At 40.9% G+C, this 17,623-nt stretch overlaps 1 protein-coding gene across 2 annotated transcripts in view; it reads right to left on the bottom strand.

The window, feature by feature from the left end:
• Positions 1-11,612: 11,612 nt before the first annotated feature.
• CDKL5 (cyclin dependent kinase like 5) overlaps positions 11,613-17,623 on the bottom strand; it is a 192,650-nt gene continuing 186,639 nt past the window's right edge. For both annotated transcript variants that reach the window (XM_036840690.1, XM_036840691.1), the window contains 2 exons: positions 14,417-14,536; positions 11,613-11,999 (listed from right to left, as the gene is read on the bottom strand). In XM_036840690.1, coding sequence (XP_036696585.1) covers positions 11,613-11,999; positions 14,417-14,536 — 507 coding nt within the window. The remainder of the gene's footprint in view (positions 12,000-14,416; positions 14,537-17,623) is intronic.

The following is a 17,623-nucleotide window of genomic DNA, read 5'->3' as shown; positions in this document are numbered from 1 at the left end:
GAGGCAGTGCAGCCTCTGCTAGCAGCTCATTTCTCTGAGTTACTTTCTGTTTTCAAACGCCAAGCCGAGGGAATGGACTCACACCAACACGATCCTGGACATCGTATTCACCTTCTCTGTGAACGGCCAGCCTCCTAAAATCCCCAAATCTCTTCCCTGGTGTTTTTGGCCTTATAACAGCTTATTTAACCTAGCATCTTTCCAATCCCCATGCTGTATACTTAAACCTGGAAAAACGCTTTTCTCTGCTCAATCTTCTCTCACATATAAAGGTATCAATTCAGGGTAGGGAAAAAAAAATCCTTCTCTGGCCTTAGGACACATGGACAAATCCACTTTGAACAGAATGCCTAGAGATCCTTACTAGGAAAGCTGAACGAACTTTTATCGTGACTCGGATTGTCAGAGAAAATGGCGATAGCCTAAGAGTTCAGGACTCTACAACTGGCACACCAGACACAGGAGGGGAGTATAGTTAAGGGAAAAAAAGAAGTAAACAGGATGAGGCAGGGATAAAGGTTCTCCAAATAATTGTTTATATTGGAAATTTTTGTTTTGGAACAGCTTTATTGAGATAAAATTCCCATACCATACAAATTTCACCCATTTACAGTGTATAATTCAATGACTTTAGTATATTCAGAGTTGAGCAACCATTATCAGAATCAATTTTAGAAAATTTTCATCACCCCCAAAAGAAACCCTGTACCCACTAGCCATCACCTCTCCAACCCACTTGCCCACCCCAGCCCCGGGCAACCATTAATCTCGTTTCTGTCTGTAGATTTTGCCTATTCTGGACATTTCATATAAATGAAATCATTCAATATGTGGTTTTTTCCTGTCTGGCTTCTTTCACTTAGTATAGTGTTTCCAAGGTTCATTCATGCTGTAACATGTATCAGTACTTCATTCCTTTTTATGGCTGAATATCATTCCATTGTATGGATAAACCACATTCTATTTACCCATTCATCTGTTGATGGACATTTGGGTTGTTTCCACTTTACGGCTATTATGAATAATGCTGCTATGAACAACTGTGTACAAGTTTTTGTGTGGACGTTTTCATTTATCTTGGGTATATACCCAGGAGTGGAATTGCTGGGTCATATGGTAACTCAATTTAACCTTTTGAGGAACTTTCAGTTTTTCAAGGTGGCTGCACCATTTTACATTCCCACCAGTGATGTATGAGGGTTCCAATTTCTGCACACTTGTTATTATCTTTTTGATTGTAGCCATCCTGGTGTGTATGAAGTAGTATCTCTCATTGTGGTTTTGATTTGCATTTCTCTAATGAGTAATGATGTTAAGCATCTTTTCATGTGTCTACTGTGTTTGTACACCTTCTTTGAAGAAATGTCTATTCAGACCCTTTGCCCATTTTTGAAATTAGGCTGTTTTTAAAATATTGAGTTGTAAGAGTTCTTTATATATTCTAGATACAATTACCTTATCAGATATATGATTTGCAAATATTTTCTCCTATTTCATAGGTTGTCTTTTCACTCTCTTGAAGGAGTCCCTTGAAACACATATTTTAAAATTTTAAGTCCAACTTATTTTTTCTCTTTTGTTGTTTGTGCTATTGGTGTCATATCTGAGAAACCATTGCCAAATCCAGATCATGAAGATTTATTCCTATTTTTTTTCCCTAGAGTTTTACAGTTTTACCTCTTACATTTAGATCTTCGATCGATTTTGAGTTAATTTTTGTGTATGATATGAGGTAGGGGTCTAACTTCATTCTTTGCATGTGGATATCCAAATGTCCCAGCACATTTGACAAAAAGACTATTCCTTCCCCATTGAATGACCTTGGACCGTTATGGAAAATCAATTGACTAGAAAGGTGAGGGTTTATATTTCTGGACACTCAATTCTTTTTTTTTTGGGCCATGCCACGCAGCTTGTGGGATCTTAGTTCCCCGACCAGGGACTGAACCTGCGCCCTCAGCGGTGAAAGCATGGAGTCCTAACCACTGGACCGCCAGGGAATTCCCTGGACACTCAGTTCTATTCCATTGATCTATATGTCTATCATTATGCTAGTACCACACTGTTTTGATTACTGTAGCTTTGTAGGAAGTTGTCAGATTGTAATGCATGAGTCTCCCGACTTTGTTCTTCTTCAAGATCATTTTGGCTATTCTGAGTCCCTTGAATTTCCGTGAGAATTTTAGGATCAACTTGTCAATTTCTGCAAAGAAGTCAGCTGAGATTTCCTATTGGAAATTGCTCAGTACTTCAGAATTTAATAAACAGTGAGATTCATAAAACATTTATCTGTAGGTAATTTCTTTATGACAGCATATGAATTTTTTACTTCATTTAATTCATGACAGAATGTATAAAAAATAAAACTTTTATTGAGGGACATCTGAAGCCCAACAGAATCTTGCCATTAAACACATGAACTATGTTTGCAGTACTATTTCTTTTGTGGGGGAAACTTTTGGTTGAAGAATATTTTCAGAAATTCTAGAGTGTGGCCTATACTTGCAGGACATTTTTTTTTAATTGTGGTTAAAATATACGTAACATACTGCGGGAGATTTTTAAACAACTAGATGAAATCCTATGAACAAAGAAGTAGCATTAAGTGTTGGCAAGGTTAAGAAAAAGTCTGAGCTGATTTTGGTATTCAGTGTGGGAGGAGGTTACTTAGACGAGGTAAAAGGTATTTCAAAATAAAGGTACTGCCATGATTCCAGTCTCAGAGCCCAGAAGATTGCGCCCCTGAATTGAGGCTTTGAACAGACACCGACAGAAGCCCATCTTTTTGTCTGCCTGGAGCATGGTTGCTGAGGCTTGCTGACAAATGCACACCTGTAAGGGCTATTGCTTCCCCTGTGATCCCAAGAGTAGCTCTAAGCTGGGTGGTTCTTAATCATGAGAACTTTACAGGGCTGATGCGAAGATCAAATAAGATAAACGCACCTAAAGTGCTTAATGAGCTCTGTATTAAGTGGTAGTCAAGATTCAGTGACATTCCTTTTTAACTTCATAGGGCTGTCAACTGGGGCACAAATAATAGCAAAAATATTGTAGCAGCTAGTATTTATTGAGAATCTATCAAGTGCTTTGCAGGTTATCATCTCATTAAATCCTCACAACAACCCTATGAAGTAGGCACTATTATTATTACCATTTAAAGATAAGGAAACCGAGGCATAGAAAAGTTAAGTAACTTGCATAAAGCCACACAAGATGTAGGTGATGGAGCTAGGATTGCACTCCGGTAATCCGACCCCAGATCCTGTGCTTTCAGCCATTTCACTAGTCTCTGGACCTCTAGTGACTTGTTTCAATGAAATGTTCTATTCTCAAATCAGTTCAATTACCACTTGATGGGAGATGGGAAGAAGGGTGGTACATGAATCACCCCATGTCATGAACCCATGTCAGTTTCTATACATGGAGACATAGTGATTGCACTGTATAGTAGTGTTAAAGGGTATGGGCTTTCCAGTGAACATACTTGGTTTCAAATCCTAGCTGGGTGACCTTGGGCAGGTTAACATAAAGTCCATAAACCTCAGTTTCCTCATCTACAAAATGGGGATACTACCCACTTTGTTGTCTTCCAAAAAATAAATGTAATAATAAAAGTAAAATACTTGGCAATGTGCCCAGCCATAGTAAGTGCTATGAACATAAAATGACAAGCCCCAGTTACTTTTTTTTTTTTTTTAAACAGCTGTGTGTGCTGGTTGGCGTGCTCAACACACAGTGTTGGGCTCAGCCCACAGCTGGAGGCGAGGAGGAGGGGGAGGCGGCCAGTGCGGTTTTTTAAAAAAATTTATTTATTTAATTTTATTTTTGGCTGCGTTGGGTCGTCGTTGCTACGCGTGGGCTTTCTCTAGTTGCAGCGAGCGGGGGCTACTCTTCGTTGCGGTGCGCAGGCTTCTCACTGCAGTGGCTTCTCTTGTTGCAGAGCACTGGCTCTAGGTGCGCTGGCTTCAGTAGCTGTGGCTCGCGGGCTTAGTTGCTCCGTGGCATGTGCGATCTTCCCGGACCAGGTCTCGAACCCGTATCCCCTGCATCGGCAGGTGGGTTCTTAACCACTGCGCCACCAGGGAAGCCCGCCCCAGTTACTTTGATTCAGTCTTGATAAACAGTATAGTTGAAATCACAGGCCACAAGTTTCCATGACACTTGAGAAACTTGGAGTGAAGATTTTGGTGACACAGGGTTTTAGCTCCTATCCTTTGTTTAGAAAGATAAAGTTGGAGAATATTTATACATGTTATCACAAAATTTAAGCTCTCCCCTGCCACCCCATTTACTTAGTTGGTCTTCTTATCCTTAAAGACAAAAGTGAGGGCCTGAAACAGGCTGGCAAATCTGGTTCCCTGCCTGTGTTTGTAAGTAAAGTTTTACTGGAACGCAGTCACACCCATTCATTTACATATCATCTATATTGCTTTTGCACTACAATGGCAGAGTTGCATGGTGAGTAGGGTTGAGTAGTCAGAGATCCAATGGCTCATGGAGCCTCAAATATTTACTATCTGGCCCTTTACAGAAAGAGTTTGCCAACCCCTTGCTCTAAAACATGAAGACATCCTTATTAAGCTGTTCATCTTTGCTTCCTCCATGGCACTAAGCAGGAGGTTGACATCTCTTCCCATCTTCCCCAAACCACCAAGTGAGCGTCTGGCAACGTGCAAATGAGGCAACACTCAAGTGTAAAAGAAACCAAAGTTTTCAAAATGCCAGAAGGGGAAAAAAGCTTTATAAATACAAAAAAAAAAAAAAATTATCAACATCAGTAAGTAACAGGATTTGCCCTGCTTTACAATAATATCTGTCCCTTAAACTGATTCCAACTTCAAAGGCCCATTATCCCTCATTTGAATTCAAACGAGTTCTTTACAAAGAAGGAACTACCACGGAGCTGCTTGTTGTTCAAACACGAGCGACCACAGTGCTCAAGATGGGGAAGGCCTGCAATCACATCAGTCAGTGCAAAATCTGCATTTTATTAAAGACATTTGGGAAGATCCATTCAAAAATACATTGTGCTCAGTAAAAATTAACCATTTCATGCTGATAATTAAGGTTACCACGGAATAGATATTTGTATAATATTTACAGCAACAATAGAAATTTTACAGAAGTTTAGAATGGAATACATGCCAGAAAAAACTTGATAAGATGTACCAATACATGATAGATACAAAGAGTTATATAAACACTTTACAAATGGTTCATAATTAGCTTGTGAGGAATTTAAATATTCAACACTTTAAATTCAGCTTGGATTCAAAAATTAAAAAGGTTAACACCACGTCACACCCTTGCCACAGTACAAAGTATGGAATTACACTTTATATTATGGATTATAAAGTCTGTGCAATTAAGAATTTCAACTGATTCTTCATCTACCACAAACTTAGATGTTACATCATTCTGGCTTATCCCTATTTTTGTTTTCAGGCACAAGCAGGGTTCTCAAAGTCTCCCTGCCCTGTGTCTTCCCAAGATACCCCCTTCAAACTTCCTAGAGATTGAAGAAGCTCAGAATAGTCTTCTAAATATATACAGAATAACTACCTGAATTCAAAATGGCACAAAGCAATTCTTGGAGATAGGAATTAGGGGCAACTATTTTGTTTGGTTTGTTTCTGTTAATCAGTCCACGTTCACGTGAGGATTTACTTCTTACAATCACAGCATTACCCCTCCAGCCTGACTCAATCAGTGACCAAGGAGGAAACAAGGAGAGGGAAATGGACTGAGGTGACAATAACCGATTGTATATCTCTAGTGAAAACAGATTTTATACAAGCTTTACTTTCCATTTTGGAAAATCTAAGCTGCTGTGGAGAACTTAAAAGTTCTCCAGAAGTAAAAGCATCATTTTTTTTCCCTTGAAACTGAACGAGTTGTAACTGGAGCTTTTGACAACTCTGGCGATAAACACTTTAATCCCCTAACAGGGACAAAAGTCAAGGCATCTACCTTTTCTATTCCTGGGTTTTGTCTGATTAGCCCTGAAGCAGAGCACTAGGACAAGCTTGTCTATGCCTGAAATGAATCAGATCAGGCTTTTGGGAAAGTAAAATCCCAAACCAAAGGAAGTCCTGAGGAATTCTTTGCAGTCTGTCAAAACGGAGGGGATGGAGGAACAGATAAGGCCTCTTTCTCCCTGATACTCTGCGCTGGAAGAGTAGTGAACAAGGCAACTTCTAATCTGCATACAGCATGGAGACCGATTTTTAAGATTCCAAAGGAAGATCAAAATACAACCCAAGGATCAAATGGGGTTCAGAGGGCTTAACCTTGTGGGTAATGAAGGGCCTTAGAAGAGATACCAGTTTCACTGCCACAGTTCTCTGGCCCTAGAAATCCAACGTGTAGACTATTACAAATTTTTTTCTGGCAAAACAAAAGACAAACCTCCCTCAAACTTGGGAGTAAACAGTTAATGAATGGAAGTACAAGGCAGGTTGTGATCATATTTAATAGCCTATAGGAAATACACAGAAGGGTGGGTCAGTGCCTGGAGTGGAGAAAGGTGGAGTCAGGACCAGGCCTAACACTGATGTATTAACAAAGCACTATGGGAAATGAATATTCACATAGTAACTGACTTGGCACAAAAGTCTATGACATTTTATAGTACATTTGATTAAAAAAGAAGAAATAGAATAGAATAGGGCAGCAGGCCCATAGTTTCCTAGCCACTTTACTTCTACCACATTGTGTGTATACAGAAAGACAAGGGACTCATCCTGTCACAGATTCACTTTCTTGCATTTACTCATGGTTTCTAAGACAGAATTTTTTACCCAGCTGAATCAGACCTCAAGTTATTATATTCTATATCTCAGCTGGTCAAGATGCAGAAGGAAGAAATCAGAACCACTTACAAGTTTTTATTTTGCAAGTTGGCCCTTTAAGTCTCTAAGAGAGCCTTCTTGTGAGATTCTGGCCCTGCGGATTAGCAACAGGACACTTACGACATTTGTACTGTTGTTTCTGCAGCCCCTTTTAAAGAAACCATTTTTTTTTAAAAACTGCAAATAAGTTTTCTCTGTCTACACACTTTATTAGTGATGAATTGAAGGAGGCAAGGAAATATTTCAATATTTTCTGACTTGGTTCAGTGTATCATACCGCATTCCCAGTTCACAAAAGTATGAGTCTGTGGATCTTAGTGCTCGCACGGAGCTCATATCTTACTATAACGCAGGAGCTAACAAACTTCTAGATATAAAAGCACTGCTCTCCAGAAATTATGTTCTGACCAGGAGAGATTATGCAGATTTCTGAGTCCCAGCTGAGCTCTAGGAATAAGTCGCAATGAGCCATTGCCCTTGCTAAAAGTTGAGTCCCCACCAGGACCTAGGTGAACAGAAATGGACAGAGCCTTCTACATACTTGAAAAGTAATCCTCTTGGCCTTAAAGAAAAGTTGCACACTTACGAGTCATTCTCAATACTTAGCTAGAAGAAAATAAATGGCTTTTTTCCTTATTTACTCTAAAAAACTAGTTTAAGGAGTGAGGGCACTATGACGTTAACTAAGAGGTGCTGGGAAGGAAAACTGGGATAGCATTTCGTAGCAAAGCCCACTAATTTTCAGGTTAGGAATATGCTAAACTGTCTAACTCTACAACCACAACATACTTTATAATACATGATGCGACTGGAAACTAACCAGCATGGCTCTGAGCTTAGAATTAAAGTACAACTGCAAATGGTGAATCTTAAAGTACATTTTAAAACAGATTTAACCAAAGCACACGGCACAAATACTCCTATAACAGCCACATCATGACCACCAATTAAGAGTTTTTTGCTTCTAATCGGTCTGTCATACGCCAATATTTGTAAAGAGTTATTAAATGACTTAAGTAAAAAACAAAGACATTTTCTTTTGGGAGACACAGCTAAAAGCCACGGATGCCTTTGAGCAGTTGGTAAAAATCATGCCAATCTGCCAGGCTGCTGCTTGCTTCTAAATATAAGCTTCATGGCTCTATGAAAGATTTTCTAAGGATGCTGACCTAGAATTTAAGTTCTCAAACACCTATAAAGTGACTCTGGTCTCCTCCCAAAGGATGCACCTTTTAGCAGGTCCAAGATAATGAAAACAAACAATAGGATTCCAGGGATTCAAGAATGGTGGTAGAAGACTCTTTAAGAGAATGCAACGCTAAAGAATTCATACCTGCAGTTTTGTAGCCTGCAGAGAACTAGCGCGGAGCCAAGCTAGTGGGCTTGGAATATGGCAGAGACAGGTGGGCTTGGAATATGGTAGAGCAGGGTTTCTCAGCCTCGGCACTACTGACATTTGGGGCTGAATCATTCTTTGTCTGGTGGAGGCGGTCCTGGGCATGCAAGATGTTTAGCAGCATCCCTGGCCTCTACCTACTAGATCCCAGTAGCACACCACCACCCCCAGTTGTGACAACCAAATATGTCTCCTGCCATTGCCAAATGTCCCCAGGAGGCAAAATTGGCCCTGGTCGAGAATCCTGCTGTAGAGATAACTCACTTGAGCCCCTCAGCATGGAGCACTTTCTGTCTTGGGCTCTAGAGAGGCTAAACCTCTGACTGAGACCAAACAAGGTTTAGTAAAAGTTCATTCAGAACTTCTGAGAAGAATAATGAGGATGGCGGCAAAGCAAAAGTAGAAAAACAGTAAAGCAGAGTTTCTTTTCAAAAGATCAGCGATACTTCCATAAAACAAAGCAATTCATAAGCCTTCATTCAACCTTTTTATCCTTTAGGAAGTCAGGGCAGATGATAGAACATGGATGTCATAAACTTCCCTTCCTAAAGAAAATGCAGACTTTTGTGACCTTAAGTCAAGTCCTTAATCTTATCACAGATGGCAATCTTTGTGAGGCCAATAATTCATCAACCAGAGGAAAATAAGTTAAGAGCTAAAAGAGAGCCCATTAGATTTGAGAGAAAACTTTACCATGTGAGCAGGAAGAGAAATATGCATGCTAGAAATGCGAATTGTAGATCATTTACAGCTTACTGAGGTCAATGAAAGTCAGAATGGACAAAAGCTGAGAAGAGGATAAAAGAGCTACCTCAAAAACACTAGTTGAAAACATTGCAGATATTTTCTGGCTCAAATCTGGGAATGTACGAAAAGTATGTATTGACTCTTCATCAGTTAGGTTTACTTTGCTCTAGGTAGAAGGCAATTATTCTAGCCCTTCTTTGAAGAACCATCACGAATATAAATGTTCTGCAAATATCTGAGATCCCAATGTTAGCAAGGATGAAAACATGGGAAACCAGCCCCTAGGTGACAACGAGCCTCAAATGCCACAGCATGGCAATGTGACTGCGCAGTTCCTAAGCGCACAGCACAGTGAGAAGTCTTTCCAGAGGAAAAAATGGAGTTTCTGGTTTGCAAGGGGGAATACAAGGTACAGGTTGAGTTTAAAAAAGAAGAGTTACACACCCTTTTAGAGTCATTATAGTATCCAGGCAAAAACTGCTAAGGGTCCACATCACTATATAACTGGGCAGCTGCCTGGAAAAAGCCAGAATTCAGAGCTACTCAGACAGCACTGAACTGGTGAAAGCAGTAAGATATAAAAAGAACCGAAGAGCATGCAAACTATTGGTTTGAATCAAATTGTTTCAATGATAGTACCTAGTTGAGTTTTATTTTAGTGCCTATTACACTTATTAAAGTTAAATTAAAAGCACCTTAAAATGACCTCTATATATAATCAATACACATCATTATAGTAGTTATATAAAAATGCAATATGCACACAATTTAAGCTTCAAAGAAACTAAGAGCTTTTTCTTTATAATCTTCATAATCATCAGAGCTATGATTCTTAAAATGTTGGGGGAGGGGAACAGTAACTCAGCAGATTTCAATTATAGCCAACTTGATTCAGGGGCTGATACTCTCACAATCCTGGGACAAGTAATAAATACTGAGAAGTTACCTCTTGGAGGGATGGGAGGGGACCTTTAAAAATATTATTGCTAAGAGACTACTTCCGAAAATCTAATACTCTTGATGGATGATGGTATTGAGGTGATTTCTGTCAAGGATGGCCCAGAAACGCGGGGCTACGACCCTTGTTGGCCAAAGGCCTTGATGATACTTGGGAATAACTTGGGAGTTGAAGGAGATCAAATGAGGGAAAGATAAGTCCTGTTCTGGCCACGTATGTGTGCGTATGTGTGTTTATTGACGTGCATGATAAACTTGTTATAAATGGACTGTCTCAGGAAGATGAGTACAGCAATTTTCTCTACATCTGGAATTGCTTCAGGAGCCTTTTAAATATATTGGAAAGAGCGATAACAAAAAAAGCATTTAGAAATAGAAATGCCACACATGTATCTCACACCCTACCAGCCAAGAGTCTCCAGTACAGTGCACAGGATTCAGGAGCATAGAGCTGGTTTGCAAGATCTGCAGATACCTTTTACAACCTCGCAACTCGGAATGTTCACTGGCAAATCTTTGGTCTATGCCCTACACTAATGCTAAGTAGAAGAGCACATTCTCTCTACAAAGACCCATGAGTAACCCTGGATCTGTTCTCCCCTCAGGTGCAAGGAACGTCCCTGGACACGAAGAGGAGCCAAATGTGTGAGGACGGAACAGGCCTGCTGGAGTTCTCACTGGCCTAGCCAACTTTCTTTCCCTGTGGGTTCAGAAGGAGATGCTGCATCTCGTCTGCTACCAAGGAGCGTGTCTAGAAGCTGCCGCTGGCGCCTGAAAGTTTAGCAAGGTTCCTACCGTTACAGTCACGAGCAGCCACAATTCAACTCCCTTGATTAGAAGTATAATACTCACTTCATATCACAAATGTATAAAAATATGGCAGATAGTGTCATAACGATACTTTCTTTAAATGATTATATTTATAAAACAGACAGATATTTACCATATATATATTTATATATAGAATAAAATACTCCTGATGCAATATATAAACGTTACTGTTTAGTTTTTATAGAAACTACTGTAGCTGTCCCACTGCTTCACAATGTTCCAAACAGCTCAAAATAACTTTACGTTTAACAGAAAAGGTATGATTATAACAGTACAATATTAATTAATTATAAATAAATGTTACAAACCCTATCAAATATGGAAGTTTAGAAAACAATTTAAGACATACAGTTAGTTCATCTGCTAACCCTTCAAAGGGATACTCTTGGATTACAATAAACCCCACATTTAGTCTAGGCGGAAAAAAATCTGTGGTAAGGACATCGGTCAACACATATTTTTCTATCCCTTGCAGTGCCAAAACACATCCTGACTTTCCCAAGTTCAACGGCGATTGCACTAGAGCTGGAACCTAAGGGGGAGAACCTGGCAAAACTGTCTTCTTCCTCAGCTGCACACTATCCACTCTCACACAAGACTCGTGGGGACTGGCGATCCCTAAGGAACTCCTGGGGCTCTAAGATCCCTGACTAGCATTTGTGGCCGTGAGGAGCCAGCTGGCTCCACACATACAATATTGCACACACCTTGATAAAGCTGAAAATACTGGCTTACCACCCCGGCCCCGCCCATTCCCCACCCACCCCACCCCCGCCCCTCCCCTCCTAACCGGATTGTCCCTTTCCCCCCCACCCCCACTCCAGCACACATTACAAGGCTGTCTCTTTTAAATCATTCAGATTTGGCATTCGGGACCTATTTGTTCTGTTATAAGGGTGCCCGTTTGGCCCACTCTTGGCACCCAGCTGTTCAGAGTAGGAAGGCCCCTCTGTGGCACTCCGGGTCACAGACGACACGTGCCAACCAGGGTCCATCTGACCTGGCAGCTGGAGGGCCGGCCTGCCCTTTGGTGTTGGCTCCTGCCGGATGTTACTGCTCCCACCAGAGGCCTGGCTCAGTGGGTGAATCCGAATTTCTGAGAAGGAATTTTTGGCTTGTTGAGTTGTTAAGGGCTGGAAGCGGGGGTCTGAGGAAGCCGGGTGATTTGAGGCTGAAGAGAGATGTAACAGCTTGCGCAGTGATTTTAATGGCTGGCTCTGAAAGAAAAGATGAGGGTGCATGTAGGATTTAATTTAGAGTAGACTTGAAAGCTGGGAGGAAACGGAGCACAGACCTGAGATGACTGCGTGGAGCCAGGGAGGGCGGGTGTGGGGGAGGACGGGCCAGTCCAGCCTTATCTGTTCTTTTGTTCTTTTTCAGGCAAGATTGAAGTTATTTTTCTTTAATGAAAAAGCCTAGAAACGTAGAAGAAATCTAGAGCTGGTACGGTGACTGATCAAAGGCTTAGGCACCTTCTATCTGGCTGCATCCCACCTTTATGGGGGGGAGGGGGGAGGTCTCATGCGCCAACCATCAGGAAGAAGCAAAAGAAGGGATGTGCGTCTCCCTTTCGAGAAGACTTCCTTCCCAACAGCTCCGCATAAAGCTGCCACTTAGATTTCACCTGCTAAAACTCAGCCATTCGACCATATCTAGCGGCAAGAGTAACTGAAAAAATGTAATGTTTCAATAGGTAGCAACATACTTGGCTAAAGATCGTGTACCCCCTTCTGTTCTTATCTCCCTGATTTTCCCTTTCCCTTGGCATTGCAAAATCCCAATGTTCCCTTTCTGCACTTTATCATTTTTTTGGTTTTTTACTGTTTTGAGGGGGAGGTAAAGTTTGGGCACTAAAAATGCAAAGCACACAGAAATAAGCAAAAGCCCTAGAGACTCTAAAACACAATTCACTCATAGGAAGCCTTCGACTCCTAACAGCCTGTCTGCTGTGGGCCTGGGACCTGGGCCTCATGGGCTGCTGCACTGTGGGGGGCACTTCAAAACAGGAGGGAGGGTCCCAGAAGCCATCTGCCCCACAGGCTCCTCACTGGCCAAAGTTGACTCACGCCCCTTTCCTCTTTATCAGGCTTGATGGGGTCACCGTCAGAAGAGGCATGGGAAAGCACCCTGACATTCAAGGCCCTCACCGCGGACCCCGGCACGTGGGCCGAAGCCCCAGCCTGAGGCACCTCTGGCTGCCAATCCTCAAGGGCCTCAAGGCTTTTAAGGGCTCAGCAAAGTAAAATGTTGATAATCTCAAGAAATACTAAAGAGTCGGAGGAACAGGGCATTGAAATCCAGGGGCTACTGCTTGAGCACTGACTCAAGTAGAAATCGCTCCTGGGGAAGCATCCTCCATGGTCATTTCTGGTGATTTTTACAGCCCTGACCACATGTAACTATTGAACAATCACAATAGTTCAGATGGAGATATAAAGTTACCTGAAAAGAGCTTCTCGGCAAAAGAAGTGGTTACACAAGGAAGGTTCTAAAACCCTGTACTTTCTCTCTCTCTCTCTCTCTTTTTTTTTTTTTTTTAAATAAATGAGGAATAGAACATCAGGCCCTCTCACTCAGAGCCTTGTGCTTTTAGTTCGGGTACACGTCCAATAACTGGGATATCTGGTTCTCTACACTGTCTTCGCTCCTCCAGCCAATATTATGTTAGAAGCAGAAAATATAAATGGTTGGGCAAATACAGTTGAAATTTAGGGAGCTCGTCTCAGCAGCTCTAAGTAACAGCTTATAGTTAAAGAGAGAAAACAATAAACCTATAAAATAGAACCTCCTCCTCCAAATCACAGAAATGCATGGTCATTTATAGGCACAGTAACATTTACAGGCACAAGTAACCCTACAGCCTCAAAAGCTCATGAGGGTTGTGAGAAACTTCAGTACAGAGGAATAAGAGATTTATAATATATTGAATATAACGAAAAACAAGTTAGATTATGTTACTATGCTCATTATGGGATGCTGAAAAGATACAATATTTTAAAATTTCCATCAAAACAGTTTGCTTCAAGGAGATAAGACCTCAGTTACCTGAAAAATTTATGGATTCGGTTTCTGCTTATTCCCCCATTATGGCAGAGAAATGTGACTATACATACTTTCTAATATGCAGTTCCTAATGCGAATGTTTGCCGGTTTTCTATCAAAACTAGTACGGATTTCAGAAGCTTAAACAGTCTTTTAGAAAGCTTATTATATCTGTCTTTCAAGGCGCAGTTTGTAGGCTACCACCTTTAACGAACCCTTAATCTTCGCACTACCTCCTCTTACCCTCCCCTACATTTTATGGTACGCTTCACTTTTACCATGAATCATGGTCATCTGTGAATTTTCTCTCCCTCCTAGGCTGCAGAGTTTCTGTGGATTGGAACCGTATCTTATTCATTCCCCTTAATCGTCCTCCCCCGACCCGCAGGTGAAGACTAATAGAAGCTTGCTTTTTTTCTCCATTCATCCGGACTCCCAAGATGCATCTGGCTATTTCTGAGGGTATATTCTGGGGAGACTCTCAGCCTTGCTGTAACATTGAGAGGCTAAATTTCTCAACCCTGTCCTCTCTTCAGGAGAGACCGGTCACTGCAGAGTCTGAGAGTCTAGGAGTGATGCAGGCACCACTCACTTGGGTCTGTAGATCAGAGATCTTCTCAGGACGCCACTCCTTTGGTCTGCTGCTTGGGGTGCTAGCAGAGTGAATGGCTTTCTGTAATGTCAGAAGATCAGGGCCGTCAGAATTGGGCACCTAGAGCAGAATATGGACAAGGATTCAATAATCACACCAGTAAGCCTAAATAGGATATGCAACCACACGCAAGAGGAGAACGAAAGCAAATCAAACCAAACCAAAACTCAACCCCCTCCCCTCCAAAGAAGACTCAATAAAAAAAGAAACCAAAACTCTCCCAATGTTCACAATGCAAGTGATGCTAGTTAAAGTCTGCTGCCCTCTTAATAATTTTCCCTGCATTAGGAAAAATTGGCAGATGTCATGCAGCTTTGTTAAACCTCAACCCTCAAAGCATTCCCATGCTGTTAGTTTTAGTCGCTGTAAGAGAGAGCAGTTAAATTGAGCTGTACCAGGAACTGCTGCCGTATCCTCATTCCATATTGCAGTTAGGTTATGAACCAGTTCAATAAAACAAAAATTTGTTCCTGCTGGGAAAATGATCCACACACTGTGTTTGGTGGTGCCAAAGAAGTCTAGCAAGCTTTTAAGGATAGCAAAGTGAGAAAGTATGGTTTGAATCATATTCCCAAGACACTACCCAGTAAATCTGGGTCTAGCATTATGCACTACGAGAGTGCTAGAAATTTGTGCCACAAATTCCAGACGAATGCAATTGGTCCACTCACCGATTCTGGTGGACAGAGGAGAGTGCAAAAGCCCTGGCCTTCAACTAAGTGACCAGCAAAAGCTAGAGCCAGGCAAGGAAAGAGCAAATCACCAACTAACAGAAGCTGTTTTTTCATGGAGCCTGCAAGCTCACCCAATTTGGTCAATTTCACTTGGTTTCAAAGAGACAAACTGCCAACCAAGTGTTAACAAACTTTGTGAGCCAAACCAAAAGACATTTGTTAATTGTAAATGTTAATCAAATTCTTTACAGGAAATGAGGGATTTTATGAATACTGTCTGCCAACAACTGGCTAATCAGACAACCCAAACTAGCCTTTCACTAGTTTGTTTGTTTAATAGCCTTTTACGCTTCAACCTCCTTAACTGATTCAGAAAATCCAGAATGTCGAAGAATTTGTATCTCAGTGAATTTATGGAACTGGCTCAGGTACTTAACTAGCACAAAGAGAATATGACCCCATGAAAATAAAAGACATGCTGTTGTCATCAGTAAAACAAGTTTACTGGAGCAGTTTTCAGGGCTACCATACGTAAAAATGGGTACCATGGGTGGAGTGACTACAGGAAGCTTTTTCAAAGAAGAACTATGCTTTAAATGATTCTTTGAATTAAAAAGAGGAAAGAGGGATTTCTTGATGCTTGGATTCTCCCCGTTGGTGGAATCTGTCTGCAATATAAGATACAAATAAACTAACTGCCAAGGAAAAAAAAGAAGGTGTTCTTATCGAAACTCCTAGCCCTTGGATGCCCTCAAATTGTTAAATATTAACAGTCACTGAAAGAATCTCTGTGCTGTGTGCGCAACTTGAGAGGTTCTGTGCCATTCCTCACCTGGACATGAAGATGCCAATAATGTAAATTCAAGACATGTAGAAACTTCTGTGTATATAAAGAACATTCGGACAGGCTCAATACCTATAGCAGGAATGTCTCTAGAGACCTACACACACATATATTCACATTAAGCTTACAAAACATTTAAGGATTTATTTATTTATTATCAGAAATAGGACTGTTACAAAGAATTATGTTTAAAGGGCTACTGATGAACTTCAGTCTTTTCCTAATTGCCAGAGGACTTAAGCAACTAAATAATCTACCATGTAATCTGCCTGCCTATTAGGAAAAAAGAAAAAGACACCGCAAACCTTTCTGAACGTGGTCAACTCTTGAACCAGAAAACATCACTTGGAAGAGGAATATATCAATATTGCAGGATTCTACCGTTGAGGAAGAAGCCTGGTTCTACACTGTGAGAAGTATTCACCCCATGGAAAATAGCTGGCACAATTCAGAATACGCCACAAAAGTGAAGAAACAGAAAGTTCAATCTTTAAACTGAAGCATGATTACCAGTTGAGATACTAACTAGGGTAAAATTACCACGTTGGCAAAGTCACCATATGCTCTGAGGGCTTATGTAACTGTCTGAATGTGGAACTGAAGCCAGATTTCCCAAGGAGGCCTCCAGATTTGCTTGAGTCAAAGCAGGCATCTTTACAATACAGAATGATTTTCTGGCACGACTTTTCCCTGTTTTGGATATTTCAATTGTCAGAGAACCAGAATGTATGTGAAGGTGTTCAGATCATCTTTTATTGGTGTGTATGAAGACATTCGAGTAAAACAGCCCATAAGGTTACCTGCTCCCAAGACAGGGATCCAGGAAGAGTTTAACTTGCATGTCTAAGGAGGCCACAAGAAAGCCCTCAGACATGTATATGTATAACTGATTCACTTTGCTGTACAGCAAAAAGTGACACAACATTGTAAATCAACTATACTCCAATAAAAAAAACAATAAATAAAATAAAATAGAGAAGCAACAAGGATATAATGTATAGCACAGGGAGTTCTAGCCATTATCTTATAATAACTTTTGAGTGTAAACTGCAAAAATACTGAATCGTTATGCTGTACACCTGAAACAAATATAATATTGTAAATCAATTATACTTCAATTAAAAAAAAAAAAAAAAAAAGACAAGTAGCCGGAGGCGCTCCGCACCAGTGGGCCCCTGGCAGGGACTGAGCTAGGCCTACTATTCAGGAGAACCCACGTCCCGTTCTCCCAACTGATTGTGCAACTTTGGGCAGGTCACAACTTGCCTGGGCAGTTAGCAAAATAAAGGGGTTAAACTAGATTTAGGACCCACAGAGGCTTCTCTCTGTGCACTGGGTATCAGATTACCATTTTGTTGAATCTTATGCAAAGGCCACAATGCTTTAAATCTTTCAAAGTTCATTTACCTAGTTTCCTTTTGCTGAGTTCTAGAGAGTGAAAAAAAGTTAAATTTAATTCTGTTCCAATGCTCATTTGAAGGAGGCAGAGTTAACACAATGTCAAGCTTGGGAGCCTGAGGTCTGCCAGGAAGTACTATGCTGAGTGCTTTTTGGAAATCTTACTCTAGATATCAAAGACCTTTAAACATTTTTTTTTTCCTCTTTTAATTAAAAAAAATGCAGAGGGTA

This window comes from Balaenoptera musculus, chromosome X (assembly GCF_009873245.2).
Source record: "Balaenoptera musculus isolate JJ_BM4_2016_0621 chromosome X, mBalMus1.pri.v3, whole genome shotgun sequence".
NCBI lineage: Eukaryota > Metazoa > Chordata > Mammalia > Artiodactyla > Balaenopteridae > Balaenoptera > Balaenoptera musculus.
The sequence above is the reverse complement of the archived record's forward strand: the minus strand, read 5'-3'. Positions and strand labels throughout refer to the sequence as shown.